The sequence below is a fragment of the Erinaceus europaeus genome, chromosome 11 (assembly GCF_950295315.1).
Source record: "Erinaceus europaeus chromosome 11, mEriEur2.1, whole genome shotgun sequence".
Classification (NCBI taxonomy): domain Eukaryota; kingdom Metazoa; phylum Chordata; class Mammalia; order Eulipotyphla; family Erinaceidae; genus Erinaceus; species Erinaceus europaeus.
Genome location: NC_080172.1, coordinates 5,096,404 through 5,114,730, shown reverse-complemented (window position 1 = coordinate 5,114,730; position 18,327 = coordinate 5,096,404). Strand labels below are relative to the sequence as shown.

Sequence of the window (18,327 nt, the reverse complement as noted above, 5' to 3'; positions counted from 1 at the left end):
AAACATGTAAATAAAAGGACTCAGGCCTCAAAACACAAGAGATTCACTACTGCTCCCACTTCTACTGGGGTGCTACACTCAGTGAAGTCACCTCTGGACTCTCAACTTGTATCCCTGAGTGATCTTTTGGTATCCTGTGATACCAGCCAAGTTACCCCAGTCTTACATTTAAATTTGAGGCTAGTCGTCTCTGCCAACTTAAGATGACCATGAAATACTTTGTGTTATTATGACTAGTGGTCAGGAAGAGGGTCAGGTTCAGGGCTAGAGAGTCTCTGAGTCCTAGTCAAGTCATAAAAACACAAAACCTGTTACTTCCTTTCATTTGATGTGATGCGACATCTACCCCCAACATTAAACAAACAGCATCCAGTTAACTCAATAAATATCTTTTATTAAAGAAAAAAAGGAATATTGTTAAGCACCAAAACTGTATGTTGTTACATTGCATGTTCAAGAAGATAAAGGTGATTGCTATACATGGTGTGCACGGACTTAACTCTGAAGTCATGAGTGTAAGAAACATGAAGCACAAAGCAACACGATTACAACGCAGAAAACTCGCAAGAGCAGAAGGCAACAGTCAGAACAACGATAACTGCAGATGTCATAGTATTGCTATAAATGCTTGCTTAGTTCTTTGTACTCTTAATACTTTAGAATGTTAACTGAGCATATGTAAGGGTTGTAAATTTGCAAACGTTGGAATTTACATTGCACTATGCACACTGTCTGTGTCATTGTGAAAGCCGATCCTTAAAAGCTAAGCACAGTGTGCCAGTGTTTTACTCCTACCATTATAATATTGCACAAAGCTAGTGAATGTTGGATCAGTTTGTCATTAAAGTGTTCACTTAACCAGAAAGGCTTTAAAAATGTGTCAGTTTTGATGGCCTGAATGGGCTTTATTCATGCAAAATGGTTAGTAGCCTTCAACTTTCCATCTTTTAAAAATAAACTATGTATTATAGCTTCACACGGAGCAAGACCTACAGTACAGTGGGAATTCATTCGGTGAGACACTGGGGGCTCTGTCCAAGCTGAAGTCAGGAGTTGGTCACTGCATGAGCGGCACTGTCTACCCCTCTTGGTTCACCAGGGGAGGGAGTGTGCCATCTTATGCACCTGGAGATTTCTTGAAACCGATATAATTAATGGTGGGAAAAGCCAGACTAGCTTGTCACTCTCTTAGATAGTAAACCATAGAACTTGCAAGTTAAATAAACCCCACACTTCCCTTGATCAAACACCCAGACATCTTGTATGTAGATAAAAATCACTTTCCACCATCTTTTCTATCCGCCGTTAAGTCCCCTAGTTCAGCCAGTTTTAGTTATACCTGACTGAGAAACAAAGCAAAAGCCAAACTGTTCTCTAATCCTCAAAAGGATGACTTAAAATAAAGTGAGACAACACCAAAAAAATATTTACCGAATCAACCTCCGAGGTATTTTCTACATATGCACCTTACAGTGACACAGCAAGTGTGTTTGGAGTGGGAAGGAAAGGTCTGTAATTTGGAACTTGATCAATTAAAATTTTCAAATGTCAGGCTACACACTGGGCAGAAAAGAATGACTGCGTGTAGAAATCAATCAATCTCTCTCCTCCCCAGACTCTCACCTTCAACTTTTAGTTTATATCTATAGGGTAACAAATGCCACAGCTCCTGTTCCACATAAGCAAGCAGAGACTCTTCTCTATAAGCTTTGAGTAAGGGGCACTGTGCAGCCAAGTCCGGACGAACCACTGAATAAACCCGACAGCTCCGGCATTAAGGTGAATCTCCTTTCTCCCCTCTCTCATCTCAAACAAATCTCGCCTGTCAATCTCCTAACACTTAGCAGGGTCCTTCTATGCTGAGCAATTAAGTGGGACATGAAGTCTGTTTAAAATGCAAATTCAGCTTTATGTGATAGTTCAGATACAGTCCGAGAGTTAGGGAAAACATTAAGACTGAAGCGCTCACAATCAAATGAGTAGAATTTTCACCATGCATCTATCACAATTAAGACAAATTTTTTTTCTAGCTGCGAAAGAGGCTTCACAACTTGGTGAACAAGTATAAAGACTTTCGATTTCTATGGTCTGGGAGGTGACGCAGTGGATAAAGCATTAGACTCTCAAGCGTGAGGTCTCAAGTTCAATCCCCGGCAGCACACGTACCAGAGTGTTATCTTTCTCCTACCTTTCTCATGAATACGTAAGTAAAATTAATTCCCTGACAGGGAATTTAAGGACTCGTGAGTATTTCTGCTGCTTGCTGTCTGATGTTAAGTGCATGATCATGAACTTCAAGGGTGTAAAAAACCCTTTGTATTCAATGGGGGTAGGATAAAAGCTTTCCTTAGACTAAGGTACCGACTTAAAAACTTCACAATGAAATAGTATGGACAGGAGTAGATAGCATAATGGTTATGCAAAGGGACTGTCAAGCCTGAGGCTCCAATGTCCCAAGTTCAATCTCCCGCACCATAAGCAAGGGGGGAGGGGAGGCATCTTAGGGACTATGTCAACTAAAGCTGCTGCTACCTATACTCTGGTCTGGCTCCAATCAGACAGCCTGCTGCTCTCTGGAATTTCACTCACTGCACTCAAAGCTGTAATTCTTGGCATCTACAATGGCTATACGTGTGCTGTACACTTGAACACATTTTGTGGAAACAAGTTTTTCCTGAAACTTCTGGTTCATGTCATGAGAAAAGCCCCATATTCCCGCTTGGAGATGTCGACAGGACACCTGACCAACTTTCAGAACTGTGTCTGAGTCCATTTAAAAATGCATTTCACAAAAATGTTTCAGTTCCACAATTGAGAGATTAAGAAATCTAATTTTTTTAAGTTGCTCACAAACTTAGTATGTCTACAAAATAGGACATCCAGTCAGCAAGACAACTGGTTATCTCTTACAAATCTGAAGCCAGGCATTCATTCCCTCATTCTGCTCTACCAGAGTATGGCCGGGATTGTAGTCACCAGGAAAGGCTTTCTGGTACACGGTGCATTTGGTTATATGCACACACTTCCGACTGTATTAGGAGAAATACTGCAGGCTGACAATCCAGTGATGTGTGAGCATTCACCTCAGAACATCCACTGGTCACCGTCTCCCTGTCGCCACATTTTAAATGCGCTGGAACTGTGACAAGGCTGGTAATGGTTCTAAGCAGCTTCAGCAAAAAACGAGCAGAGATCAATCTATGAGTCCTCAAACAGAAACACATTAACCAAGACATAACCATCTAATATGTCTCAACCCATCAAATATTTAAAATCATATGCATAGTGAAGGCAAGCTTAGGACCGGGAGTGTGGGACTCTGCAAATACGGAGGCGATTAAACGCAAACAAGATTAACAAGGACAAAGTCGCTCGAAAAAAGAAATCTGACCATGCCCATACAATTTCTGCTGAGTTTTGAAATTATTTCCAAATGGGCAGGCGGGTCTAATGGGTAGCCTCATCTTCACAGAGGAGACTGTAGGTATTTGAAATTTCAACATTATTTGTGATGACTTCAAAGACCAATGGTAAGCTGCTGTCATCTGTGATATTGTGGAAGGAGCCTTAATCTTGAGGTGGAAAAAAAAAAAGAAATTTCCCAGAACATGAGCAGAGATGGTTACGATCAAGGCGTTGCTTGTACGCAAAACAAACAAAAAACAAACTACCTCCTCCACCCCAAAACTAAGCAAAATTCTTCATGTTCAGATGTGAGAGCATCTTGGAGTGGTCCTATTGAGAGCTGTGGCTGCACCCCTCCGGGACCTCCAGGATTCGGGGCCCTGCTGTACACCTTCCACTATCTGCTAGAGATTCACTCAAACAACATGGCTCAAAAGATGAGAGGACTGCTGTCTAAGTCAGTCTGTTTTTAATGGTATTCTAATGGTCACACTAAAACAGCAGCAGATCCCTGCTGACAAGGGGAAGCTCTAGTGGCTGGCTGGACACAGGTGACAGTTATGTAAGTGGCTTTCATGCCTGAGGGTCAATCCCCAGCACTACAAAGGAAAAAAACGAGTGCTTCTGACTTTAATACTAGAACCTCCTATAGTTTCCTAAATGTCAGTAAATGAAAAAAGCAAACAGCAGGGATCAGAAGCATAAAACTGCTATCTTTTCCTTAAGGCTTGTAAATTTGTTTAAAAATATTTCAAATGTATTAACAATCAAATCAATCACTCTTTGGGTTACAAGCACACTGTCCTGAAGGTGTCTAGGGGAAAACCCAGCTGCTTCATGCACCCCAGCTGTGGAGTAAAGGTCCCTTTTATACATGACATCTAGTGATTCTACTATTGATTCTCAGACAGCATGTGAGAATAGTGTTAGAATCGAATCAATTGCACTGTGGGAAAGCTGAGCCAAAGCGACTAGTTTCATCAATAAACACACCCCCAACATTTGTGCAGATTTCGCTTTATATAACCTATTGCCAGAAAGTTCTTCCATAATGATTTTAAAGTGACAAAGAGGGATTCCCCCACTCCCGCCCACACCCCCAGGAACACCTGTTTCTATACTCGGAGACTGCTTCCTGGTTCTAGGGAATTCTTGAACACAGTACAAAGTTCTTTTTGGTACTTAAGTTCTTAACCCCCTTCATAGTTAGTCACCATCAATCACACACAGAACTGTGTTCTGCAGAGTACTCAGAGTACTGTAAACTAGGTCCCAACACATGTACCTTCAGTCCTATAAGGATCTGTAGTGACTCCATTCATAAAAACGCATCCTTAGGTTTCTCATTCAGTAAAATCAGCAGGAGAGCTACATGCATGTGATTAAGCTTTAACGATGTAAGACAAGAATTCTCTCCCAGAATTCCACTCGAATCCTGTGAGGACAGTGAATCATCAGCCGTGGAGGCTTCACTGTGTACTTTCTACAAATCAGTGGAGCACTGTTTCTTTTCCCCTACTCGCTGTGATTTTTTTTTTAAAAAACTGTGAAGCATACAAATAAAAACTTAAATGGTGCATGATAAAGACTTAAAATCTACATCCCTATTACTGAACCCCGATTTCTGATTCTCATAGGAAAGTCACGGTGTGTTTTAATAGTAATCAAGCAGTAATTCCAACAAAGACTAAAAAATAATTTGAAATATCAAATTACAAAGTATTGCTTTTCATAAAACAAAACTGCACATGAAATTCAAACTATTAGAAATTCACAATGATGAGTGATTATTTAAAAGCATGGAAAGTTTTACTTTGAAACTTTACAAAGTGTGGTCTTCTAAAAATGTGCCATGGGGGTAACACACAAATAGGTTCACCTCCACGTTTAGTGACCTTCCAGAGGCTGTTGAGTGAATGGGAGTTTTCAGTGCGTTTCTGATCCCCCCCACTGCCGTCCTAAGCTACCATGGTAAACTTCCTTTTCATAGCTTGCACTATTCATATAAGCTGCTATGCAGAAAGCTCTGTATTTTGAAGCAGATGAGTATTCAGTGCACCGAAAAGATGGATTTCAAGCAGCCCCAAACAGCTCACAGTGGATAGATCTCTGCCACCCCATCGTCCTACTCAGTGACCCCTCCTTAGCTGGTCTCTAAGAGGATGTGAGTGGGTGGGTAGGAGGCAGGTGTTATGGAACAAACACACAACAACAACCCCAGGGATTTCTGAAGTCCTTTTCTTCACTGCAGTCATCAACATTGCACATGTGAACGTCCTGTCAGTCACTGTCTGTCGGGATGGCTGAACAGTGGGCACTGACCAATTGTGCTTCATCTTTTTCACAGAACTGAGTCAGTACAATGGACCTAATGGAATCCAGCTGTGGAATCAATCACTTAGAAATTTCATTTGCAAAAGAGAAACGGTTCATCTTCAACTGTGGATCTTTGTCTTCTCCTGTTAAGTCACCTGTTTATGAATAAAATAGAAAGTATTACTTACTACACATGGTCCGTTACTGCCATTTCACAGTTACGTTCCCCTACATCTTTCCCGAATCTGGGGTGAAAAGCATGCCACCAATAAAAGGTGCTTTATACAGACAGGATAGAAGAGACACTTTAAAACCAGATACGGTCATATTCCTCCAGCAAATAACTGGGATGTAAGCTTTGAATATTGCCACACACTATATTTTTCATTTGCTTTTATATATAGGGGAAACAGGACATAAACTACTTCCCTTGTAATCACCAACACCAGAAGTGTAAACAGCATCTTTAAAATCTACCAGAGGAGAAGCATTCTCAAACATTTACGTTGGCAGTCAGAGGACAGTATCAGCAATGGTCTGTATCTGACAGCCAGGGCCCTCACATACGCGTCACCTCTCTATGTGGTGCCAGGACTCGGACCCGGGCCGTGTGTGTGGCACCGCAGGCACCTACCCACCAAGTTATCTTTCTAATTCAATACTGGTTTTGAAACAGTTGCTTTGGCGGGACTTTATTTTAATTTCATTTTATTTTTTTGCCTCCAGGGTTATTGCTGGGACTCAGTGCCTGCACTACAAACCCACTGCTCCTGGAGGCTATTTTTTTCATTGTTGTTGTTATTGCTATTATTGGACAGAACAGAGAGAAACTGAGAGAGGAGAAGACAGAGGGAGAGAAAGACGGAGACCTGAAGACCTGCCTCACCACTTGTGAAGTGACCCCCTTACAAGTAGGGAGCCAAGACCTTGAACTGAGATCCTATGCAGGTCCTTGCACTTCACACCATGTTTACTGGATAGGACAGAGAGAAATTGAGAGAGGGGAAGAAGACAGAGAGGGAGAGAGAAAGATAAGACACCTGTAAACTTGCTTCACTGCTAGTGTAACATCTTTGCTGCAGGGCTTGAACCCTGGTTCTTACTCATGGTGTGTAGGGTTAACTGGGTACCACCACTGTCCCCCGAAACTATTTTCTCATTGTTTTAAAGTTCGCTGTTAGTTTAAAAACTAACCATATTTGAAAATTTTTATTTAAAGTCAGGATCAATATAAAAGATTTGCTCACTAAGTACAATTTTACTGTTCTGGCTGGACACATCCTTCATTCTAACTACTGAATATGTAACACCCAAGCTGGGATGTGTTACTAATTAAGTGTGAAACACCACTGGATTTTGAAGACTCATTACAAACAAACAAAATGTAAACTACACCACGACATTTTTGTATTGAAATCATATTGACAGATACTATTTTAAATATATAATGTGAAACAAAATATTAAAACCAATCTGACCCATTTTTATGCCTTTTAAATGTGACCATTAGTTTTTTTCTATTGCATTTGTGGTTCACATTGTAGTTCTACTAGAGAGCACAATTATAATTATGCAGTAACTCAGGAACAACTCCACAGGAACTATGTCAGAAAGCCAGCTCAAGTGTATCTTTCTTTATCCAACTTACTAGAGGCTGGCTGTTCACAGAGTTCCCCTCCGCCTGCAGTGCTTATTCCATGGGGTCACAGCTGAACTGACTAGGAGGGTGTGGGAGATGGCTCAGTTGAAGTATTTTTCAACAAATAATCCATACTAAGAGATTAATGAGACAGTTCATATTTTTAATGTTAAATCTTCAAAATCCAGATCAGGCTTCTCTGTCGCACAAGAGCACAGGCAAGGTCTCCCGGCAGTCCTTGTGACCCAGGTTAAACAGGTAACGGGTGGAGTGGCGTCACGTCACTCTAGGAATCTAGTCTGTGCCCCCTTCCCAGGGCGCCTCGACGTGTCTTCATGTATTTATCGTTTCTGAGGGGCTGGTGCTTCCCGCTGCAGTCGCTCACACATGCCCCCTCCCTCACGTTGTGAAGCCCACGTGTGCCAGCAAGAGCGCCGTGTTTGCAGACCTTGTCTTTGCAGTTACAACACCAGTTATGAGCCTTAGCAATTCCATGTATTATTCAATTCACAGCATTGCCTTTCCTGAGCCTATACTATGATTTATGCCACAATATGATGTCACTAGCTGAAATATAGTGGCATGCAGCTCTTAGGATTTTCAGTGAAGACCAAATTTTAAATTCGTATCCACAGGAGTACCAATAAGATGTGTGTACAGTTTTGTATATACTATGTTAGCTGTGATTCAAGGCAGACAATGAAATAACTGATAAATCTAATAACCAGATAATACAGCTTTTTTTTTTTAACCAGAGCACTGCTCAGCTCTGGGCTTATGGTGGTGCGGGGAATTGAACCTAGGCCTTCAGAGCCTCAGGCAAGAGTCTCTTGCATAGCCATTCTGCTATCTCCCCCACCCTAGCAATTTTTTATATCACAAAATTAATTTTGTGACACTGAAATTCAATGTGCAAAAGTTTGCAACCAAAACCAAGTTTGTTGTTTTGTTGAGTGAAGAGAGAAAGCAAAGTCCTGGGCTGCCATTCACAAGTTCTGCTCATTCCGCCTTCACTGCGCTCACACGGTACTGAGGCGCTCACACATGCAAGAAAACTAAGCAAGCTGGCTCTCCTTTTCTGCACTTTTTCTTTCTTTTTTTTAATTGTTGTTGTAGTTATTATTGATGTGGTTGTTGGATAGGACAGAGAGAAATGGAGAGAGAAGGGGAAGACAAAGAGGGGAGAGAAAGACAGACACCTGCAGACCTGCTTCACCATCTGTGAAGTGACTGCCCTGCAGGTGGGGAGCCGGGGGGCTTGAACCGGGATCCTTATGCTGGTCCTTGCGCTTTGTGCCACCTGTGCTTAACCCGCTGTGCTACCGCCCGACTCCCTACCTGTACTTTTTCTTTTTTCATGCCAGAGTTTCACAACTTTGGACTGACTTTTCCAGAACAAAACAGAAAGAGACAGAGGTAAGGGACCACTGTGGTACAAAGGCTTCCTCCACTGTGGTGTGGACTCGTGGCTTGGCCCTGGGTCATGCGCATGACAAGGGAGGCACATTAGCCAGTGAGCTGCTACCTGGCTGACCAGATCTCTCTTTAGCTGTTAAAGCTGGAACTAAGAAATGTCAGTTCACGAGTGCTGCAGATGTCTCCCCCCCCAATTTCTGTCTCCAAAATAAATGAGAACAAAATTAAAACAACAACACAGTGTTTAAATAGCAACAGCTCTAAAAGTTTGTGTGTCACATTCCTAGAAACTGTGAAAGTAAAAACTGAAGTTTTCACATTTAGGATTCAGGTTATAGTTGAGCTGTATAGAAAGAGCCTCAGACTCAGGAAGACACAGCAGACCCCGTCACCCAACATAGAAGTCAAGGAACCGGCCGCTACTGAAGAAAATGAAAGTGTTTACTTGTTAGTTTTCCCAGTCTGTGCAAGGCAAGGCCTCCTCTTCGTCCTCGGACTCCGGCGAGGCTTCTTTGATTCTCCGAAGCGCTTCGTGGATACTCCGTGTGAGAGGGTCTGTGTCAGGCAGGAGGGTGAAGGATTCTCGCAAGACTTCCTTCTGTACCTTCTTCAACTTGACCCCTTTCCTTATCTGTGCCAAAATATTATTACTGTCGTCTTCATCAGGAAAAGGGGGCAGAGTTCGCTGTTCAACCTTTTTCAAATGAAAACTACCACGCTTCAAGGAAGCCAGCACCTCATCCATGGGTGAGCTCACTTTAGAAAATCAAAAAGAGAAAAAGTATAGTTAGGGTTGCACTCACAGGCAGAGGGGACAGGTATTTCACAAGACTGAAAACACCAACCGCCAAACGCATCGTGAAGGGTGGGCAGAAGGTGCCGCACCGGGGATCTTCCTGTGCCCGCTAAACAAAGTCTCCGCTGAGACTGCGTGCATGCAATTCCTGCCTCCCCCTGCTTCCCTCCTGCTTCCCTCCTGCCTCCCTCCTGCCTCCCTCCTGCTTCCCCCTGCCTCCCTCCTGCTTCCCCCTGCCTCCCTCCTGCTTTCCCCTGCTTCCTCCTGCTTTCCTCTTACTTGCTCCTGCTTTCCTCCTACTTCCTCCTGCTTCCTCCTGCCTCCTCCTGCCTCCCTCCTGCTTCCCCCTGCTTCCCTCCTGCCTCCCTCCTGCTTTCCCCTGCTTCCTCCTGCTTTCCTCTTACTTGCTCCTGCTTTCCTCCTACTTCCTCCTGCTTCCTCCTGCCTCCTCCTGCTTCCACGGTGCAGGGGGGGCAGCAGCTCAGGAGTTGGTGCAGGGGCCGAGTGTGCCAGCTCAAGCGTGATGGCCCACATTCCATCTCTGGAGCTCAGCTCAGCCGCCAGAGTGAAGTGCTGGCTCTTGTTGTCCTCTCTCGTAACATTGAGAGAAAGAGAGCGCGCGAGAGAGACAGAGACAGAGAGAGAGCTGTAGACCAAACCCTTTCAGATAGAAGGGGTGGTGGTGGAAGAAACAACAGTTCTGAAACTTCCTTCAGTAAAGTGGGAGCCAGATTCAAACTTGGATAACACACACAGCAAAGCAGTATACTACCCAAGTGAACTATTTAGGGGCCCAGGAATACATTTTTTGAGAGAGAGAAGAGGAAGAGGAGGAGGAGGAGGAGGAGGAGGAGGAGGAGCAGGAGGAGAAGGGCAGCACTTTGGGAGCTGGGAGGTAGTCTTCAATAATATCAGGGATTTTCATAGTATACCAGTCCCAAACTAAAGTCAGTGATTGGATTGGATTACCTTTTCACTTAATGAATTAAGTTTTGGTCCATGATGCTGGAAGTGCTGTTTTACACGTGTAAGAAGAGAAGATCTATCCGTTTATTGATCATTCACCTACAGCATCACCTCCCAGGACACAGAGTAAGAAAGTTTTCTAGGATGCTATCTTAGGGTCCAATCTTCTCACAGAAGCTACAGCTTTGTTTAAGGGCTAGAGTTCGTCTGTTTTCAATAGTGGCTTTACAAGGGCTTATCTGGCATGTAAGAAACTGCATTTATCATTCTCTACTCTTTGCCTTATGTTATTTATTAATTTATTTTTCTGCCAGGGTTTTCACGAGGGATTCACATCTGCACAGTCCCACCACTCCAATGGACACTCTTCTTTTTAGGGAGGGGGAGCCAGTGAGGGGAAGGGAGAAGAGTAGATATACCACAGCACCGCTCACCCCGCAGCTCCCCGTGAGTAACCTTTCCGGGCGGTAGCTGCACCTGGAGTCCAGCCCGTTTATGGGAAGGTGTGCCCCATGCTGGCTGCCGGCTGAGCTGTCCCCCAGCCCCTTCGCTTTTTTTTTTTTTTAATTTATACAGAGATTAAACCGAGGTCCTATCTGCTTCTGCTAATGTTTTCCTAGGGTCAACAGTCCTCACGGGATACACCTTTCTTGCACCACCCGAGTTTAACATCAGACTTTCTAATGTCGAAGCAGCCATCTACTAAGTATTATCAAACAGACCAACCATCCCTTCAGAAGATACTTTTTAAAAGAGAGTCCAAGAAGGCATGCATTTCTGTGTTTGTATACACACCTGTCAATATGGGTTAGTAAGAACTCTTTTTTTAACCAGAGCACTGTTCCGTTCTGGCTTATGGTGGTGTGGGGGATTGAACCTGAGACTTTGGAGCCTCCGGCATGAAAGTGTTTGCATAACCGTTGTGCTATCTACCCTCTGCCCAAAATTCTCTGTTAACTACTGCTCAAAATCAATGTTTCAAGCTCTGTAAAGTTTTGTGAAATGAAGCCCTTTGACTCTGTTACTTCATGCAACAAGTGGATATAAAGAAAGCCCTCTGTGTGTCGACTGACCTCTCCGTCTCTGCAGGCCTTCAGCGGTCTTCTTAAGCTTCTTCCTGGCACTGAGCAGCTGGCTACTGTCGAAGAGGTGTGCCGAGGGGGCGCTTGCAGACTTCGGGATCCTCTTCTCACTGCCCTCCTCTCCCGGCAGGCCCGTCTCCAGCGTCTCTGAAGTCCTGTCCGAGACAGGCGGCGGCGGCGGAGGAGGGGGCGGCGGGGGCGGGGGCGGCGGAGGGGGGGTGGGTGTTGGAGGTGGAGGTGCCAGGAGGGCATCGACCGTAAGGGAACTTGCTTCGAGGTCAATATTGCTCAGAAGGGGAAGGGAGAAGGCGGGGGGCAGCTCAGAGGGACCGCCGGCGCGGAGAGGTAAGGAGGCGGCCTCCGGCTGAGCTGATGCAGGGGTCCCAGGCTGGGCAGCGCTCTGGGGGTCCGCGGCCTGTGAGGCCCCGAGCTTGTCTCTGGCTTCCTCGGCCTCTTCACCCTCTGCTTCCCCTTGTGGCGCCCCTGCTGGAGGGCCGCACTGCTCTTCGCAGGGCACGGGACTGGCCGCACTTCTTCTGGCATGAGCCAAGCGTAATCTGGTTGATTTCAGGATGACCTGGCCAGGGTACCTCTACAAAGACCAGAAGGCGACATAACTGGTTACATTATGCTGAAACAACTTCTGGACAGACGGCTACCGCCGGCCCCTCCCCACAGACACAGTATTTTGGATCATTTGTGATTTTCCTTTCTGTAAAAACAAACAAACAAAACCTAGAGAACCGCTCAGTGAAGGTTTTTGTTAGCACTGGAGAATGAACTTCTGACCCCTGAGCATCAGGTAAGAAAGTCTTGTGTGGGGCTCGGGCGGTGGAGCAGCGGGTTAAGCGCATGTGGCCCAAAGCTCAGGGACCGGCATACGGATCCCGGTTCGAGCCCCCGCTCCCCACCTGCAGGGGAGTCGCTTCACAAGCAGTGAAGCAGGTCTGCAGGTGTCTGTCTTTCTCTCCCCCTCTTCTCTCCATTTCTCTGTCCTATCCAACAACGGCGACATCAATAACAGCAATAATAATAACTACAACAATAAAAAACAACAAGGGCAACCAAAGGGAATAAATAAATATATAAATAATAAAAAGAAAGTCTTGTGTAACTACTAATGCTGTCCTCAGCGCAATTTGTGATTTTAAGGGAAAAAAAACCCAAAAACAGAATACTGCTATACAGAAAATGAAAATATGAAACATAATATTCTTTCAAAATACAATTTTTTTTTTTTAAACCAGAGACCAGAGCACTGCTCAGCTCTGGCTTATGGTGGCACTGGGGACTGAGCCTGGGACCTTTGGCTTTTTGTATGATCACTGTGCAGTCTCCCCAGCCCCATGGTGATAAATTTTTCTTTAAAAAAACTTCTTTTGGCCAGAGTATTGCTCAGCTCTGGCTTCTGGTGGTGCCAGGGACTCAACCTGGGAACTCAGGGTCTCTGGGATGCAAGTCTATGCTAGCTCCCTGACCCATGAGTAATATTTTCAAGAGAAAGACCAACTGATGAGGTTATTTGTTTTTATGTGGTACAAGTGATCAAAGCCAGGGCCTCCCACATACAAGGCATGCAGCTGACTTCCCTGGTCCCAACAATTCTGGGCCCTCACATTCCTAGCAAGGTCTTGTTCCCTCTACTTATTGAAGAAGCTGACAAAAGTTACACAATTAAAAAAAAAATTATCAGGGGCCAGGTGGTGGCACACCAGGTTAAGTGCACAAATCACTGTGTGCAAGGCCCCGAGTTCAAGGCCCTGGTCTCCACGTGGCTGCAGGAGGGGCAGTTCCTGAGTGGTGACACAAGGCTATAGCTCTCCCTGTCCCTCTTGAGCTGCCTTCTCCCTTTCAATTTCTCCACCCTAATCCAAAGTAAATAATTTAAAGACATTTAACAAATAAAATTACTTATATAGAAAAAAAGAGCAGCAATGTGAAATCTGAAAATAATGGTGTCATACAAACAAGGTTTTGACAGGAAGCTTTGAAATTAATCAGTTTCTTATATGCATTCTCAAATGTTCATAGGTTAAAAAAAATTAAGACAATAATCTCTCACAAAAATCTTGTCATTTTTTAAAACTCTGAAAACAGTATATGCTTTTACAACAGAACAAAAAATAAGGGAATAAAAACTTCTGGAGCACTGACATGCCAAACATCCAGTCTGTCTTTTGTTACAGCAAAACCAGAGCATAAGTGCATTTGCTAGATACTTACTCAACATAAGGCTGTTCCATGTGAAGAAATCTCCCCCCCCCCCCACAAAAATCTCTCCCAGAAGGGGGCACAGAACTTTGGTGGGTGTGGAACTATACTCTCTAATCTTACAATCTTATAAACCACTATGAATCATAAATGAAAAATGGGGTGGTGGTGGGAGGAATTCCCTCTCTGGGCAGTGGGTTCTTTCCCTCTCTTTGCCTCTGAAAAAGTCATCCTGGAACAGTGAAGCCCCAGCAATGACAACAAATAAATAGAAGTCACTTCTTGCCCACTCGCAAACCTTTTAATATAACACCGAGAGGACTTGATCAAAAGCACTCTTTGACTGCTTAAGGAAATTCATCAACAGAAATGCTGAAAACAAGGCTCCTGAGAATTTTAACAATCACTAGCAGTCAACTTAGTTTCAAGGACAAGTTGAGCTGCTCTGATATCAGGTCTGCTAACGCAGTCTAATGTATGCTTATGCCAGTTTTGTGGGTTATTAAATAGAATTATATATTTGAAACTAATGGCAGATTGGCACTTGAAATAGCAGTAAGTTATTTTTGTGAAAATTGAAAAGAATCCAAATTTCCCGGAGGTTCTGGTAGGCTATGGGTCACAAAAATAATAACTCTGGAAACAACTGGAGGAAAGGTAGCCATGCAATAAAAAACATTAATTTAATGTAGTGGTGGTATTTATTTTCTAAACAATAGTGGAAAAAAACCCAACATTTCTAATGCAGAAAACTTGTAGTGTATATGTAGCTGTGTTTGTGTGTGTGTGTGTTTTTAAGTATTTCTTTATTGGGGGATTAATGGTTTACAGTCAGCAGCAAAATACAGTAGTCTGTACATGCATAACATTTCCACATAACAATATACCCCCCACTAGGTCCTGGTGGCTGTTTTTAAAAGGCAGTGAAAAACAATAAATGGATTGGACTTCTATTACCTGTTTAAATGTCCGAAGTCTATCCAGTGTTTTCTGTCTTTCTTGGCTAACCCAGGCACTTCTTCTTTCTTCTTCATCATGTAATTTTTCTCTTTTCTGATAGAAAAAAATCAATAGTAAATCCATTATGATTTATTTTTTAAATTTCCAATATGGGGAAGAGTGTTTGCCTAATATGTAAATTGGCTGACTCTGTAGAATGAGGCGTGAAATACTATCTATAAAGCTTTAACAGAAATCCTTTGACAGAAAAAGTTTCAATACATGGAATACCTTTCTACAAAGGTAAATGGGGGAGGCGGGCGGCAGCGCAGCAGGGTAAGCGCAGGTGGCGCAAAGTACAAGGACCTCGGAAGGATCCCGGTTCGAGCCCCCGGCTCCCCACCTGCAGGGGGGCTGCTTTATAAGCGGTGAAGCAGGCCTGCAGGTGTCTGTTTTTCTCTCCCCGTCTTCCCCTCCTCTCTCCATTTCTCTCTGTCCTATCCAACAACAGACATCAATAATAACTACAACAATAAAACAAGGGCAACAAAAGGGAATAAAAGTGAAAACTGGATTATGGTTTTGCTTTTTGGCCTTTTTCTTTTAATTCAATCCTGGAATCTTATCACATTAATTTTTTATATTTATGTTATTGTTCCTTGCTGTGGGGTTAATACTCGCACCATTTCCCCACTTGGAGCCCAGAGATAAGATGATGTTCCCGGTTTCAGCGCTCAGCGAAGTACGTGCTATGCAGAATGATGGTCTCTCCCTGCTCTGCAGCAATCTTAATAAAAATTTGTTGCCTCTTTTGTAAATTATCAAGATAATTCTAGTATTTCTAGGGATAATAAGATGTAGGCTGATGGAATGGACTAAAGTACAAAAATAAATTCAAGCAAGTATAATCAACTAGCCTTTAAAAGTAGAGAAAGGTCACTGTTCTCTCCTTCAACAAATGGTATTAACACAACCAGACATTTGAAAGTAGCAAAAAAAAAAAAAAAATTGTGACACACTGTACATGAAAAAGTAAACTATATAAAACTTCTGAAACATAACAGGCTAAGTCATGTGGCGCCTTTCCCTTCCTTCCCCCTCCTTCTGCCTGGACAAGTCAGCACACAGCAGTGAAGACCCGCCAAAGACAAGAATCACCAAGTCTTGATAGACGGAGGAACTTCATATGCATCTCAGTAAGGAAAGAAAGAAAAAACCACACGTCTAGCAAAGGACTCTAATAACACATTTTGGAAAAGGCGATCAACAGAGAGACAGATTCTGCTGCTTGCCAGGGATGTGGGGGTGGCAGAAGGTGGGGAGTTTACGCGGCAGGAGACCCGACTTTTTTGATACTGTGCTGGTGAATGGTTTATGCACACCACTCAACACTGAGCAGCCAGAAAACCTGTAACGTGTTCAGAGGAATCGTGACGTCTCACTGTCTCCTCACTGACTGACAGACACACTGCTCTGCTGAGACCCCCTCGTGGGACAGCTGGTGCGTTTGTGGCCGCAGAGCCAGTGCGCACAGTCTCCACTCGGTCTCCCCAAACCACAGTAAACAAGGCGGATAAACCAACATGGCGCCTTGAGCCAACAGCTCTGTTCCAGAGGCCAGAACTTACTAGTTGTACTGTGTGATGGCTCCTGTATTCGTCTTCACTCCGCAGACGCTCCTGGAACTTCTCATTGTGTTTTGCAATACAAATTTCCTATGAATACAGAAAATATGATTTTAGTGTATGTCAGTGAAACTTAGAAGACCCAAGACTTAACGGCAGGACTTATCTGATAATTTAAAAATTAATAGAAAAACACACAGCTGAACACCAATGAAGCTACACGTGCTCTCCCGTCCAGAGCGTCAGAGCAGTGCCTACCGAGGGGGAACACCTCCGAGTGCGAGTACCTCTTGCAGCACTTCCTCATCCTCCAGTCAAGAACGTTTTCCTTAGTTTTATTTCCTGAGGTCCCCACCGCCCTGCCCTGCCCTGTCCCACCCTTCCTCCTCGCCACGCCCCCAGGGCTGAGGGGTGGCTCTGCCGGGCGCACGCCGCCACGCAGGAGGTCTGTGGGCTCTGCAGGACCGCAGCTCCTCACCTCTGGGTTTCTATGTGCCTTTTTTCTACGTTCTCCACCTTGGCTGATGACAACACCTTCTAGCCACCTGCCCCATTCAGAATCCTGGAAGATAGTGCAGAATGGCTCTTCTCTCAGGTATCACAGAACCCCGGAGACTTCTGGCAAGTGTCAGGGGCGAACACTTTCAGACCCACTGACGCTCAGACTCGTAGCACCACAACATAGATCCTAGCACTTTCCATGCAGGACCTTTCAGTCTCTTCTCTCTCTTGCCTCTTCTTCAAGTTGCCTTGTTTTTCTAAAATATAAGCCTGTCTCAATTAGCCCTTTCCGGAATACTTTTCTATAGTCTACAGTAACGCCACATAGATCCCACGTCACTGGGATAGTGTACAAACTTACCATAACTCAGTCTCTGCAATGCCTCACTAAGTATGATGCCCTGACAAGCCAAGGTACTTATGTATCAGTAGGCTTCTTACTGCTTGGAATTGCCCATAAAATCATCAGTCCGGTGGATTTCTATTTGGAATTTCTAACTTTCTCCAAACAAGGCCTTCTCAAGAAAGTTTACTCACTCCCTTCTCTCGCTTAGCTATCAAATGACAACATACTTCTGCGGATGACCATCTCTATATTTTAACAATGTGCTTGTTAACAAGCTGAATTGAACTGAATCAGAAAAATCCCATTTGCATAGCATCTTCCTAAAATGCTCTCAAGAACTTTCAGATTCACAAACTTCATCTAGACTCAAAGATAATACATTATACAGTTAAAAGTAACTGATGGAACAGTGCTTCCAAAAGTCCTAGAAAGTCTGCCCCTGAAAACCCTTACTTACCTACATTTCCCCTCCAAAATCTTCCTCTATACTTAGTGCTAGGGACAGTTAGCACCTTCACCTGTTACTTAAGTGGATCAGAATATTCTGAGGCTCACGGTAGGAGCAGTGTGTCTCATCATGCAGCAGGAAAGGCACACCTAGCAACTGTTAGAAGGCCATGGCTCCAGGAGCCAAAGGATCGGTTCCGTGATGACAAAGTGACACCATGCCCGGGCTTCCTGACGTACTGCCAAAGTTTTTTCAATGTGTGAGATCTAGTATGCAAAGAAGCAAAGGGCTTTTTCTGGGAAACAGAAAAGTGGAAGCCCTAGAATCTGGTAAAGAACAAAAAGGCAGGGTCTCAGGAAAATGGCATTGTCATTCATACGACACACTTAGTCTGAATACATGAGCTCAGTGTCAACTGGCGCCTCACGGTTACCGGTTTGGCTCGGGTCTAAGAGCTGGTTTTACATCCCAAGTTCAAAATAATGGTGACTAGAGACAACCCCCATGTCGGCACATCTGGATTAGGAAGCACACCGTTTCTCTTGAAATGTACTCTCCTGTGAAAGTATGTACGTCCTATACTTCATATTAGACAAGTTTCCACATGCAGGAATCCTATCAGTGAATTACATATTTA

General features: G+C 44.0%; 1 protein-coding gene across 1 annotated transcript in view; it reads right to left on the bottom strand.

The window, feature by feature from the left end:
- Positions 1-373: 373 nt before the first annotated feature.
- The window catches only part of JMY (junction mediating and regulatory protein, p53 cofactor), a 68,128-nt gene continuing 50,174 nt past the window's right edge, over positions 374-18,327 (bottom strand). The window contains exons 7-11 of the mRNA XM_016186362.2: positions 16,399-16,485; positions 14,789-14,884; positions 11,612-12,212; positions 9,222-9,532; positions 374-5,876 (exon numbers count right to left, since the gene is read on the bottom strand). Of these exons, the coding sequence (XP_016041848.2) occupies positions 9,225-9,532; positions 11,612-12,212; positions 14,789-14,884; positions 16,399-16,485 (1,092 nt within the window). The 3' untranslated portion in view covers positions 374-5,876; positions 9,222-9,224. The remainder of the gene's footprint in view (positions 5,877-9,221; positions 9,533-11,611; positions 12,213-14,788; positions 14,885-16,398; positions 16,486-18,327) is intronic.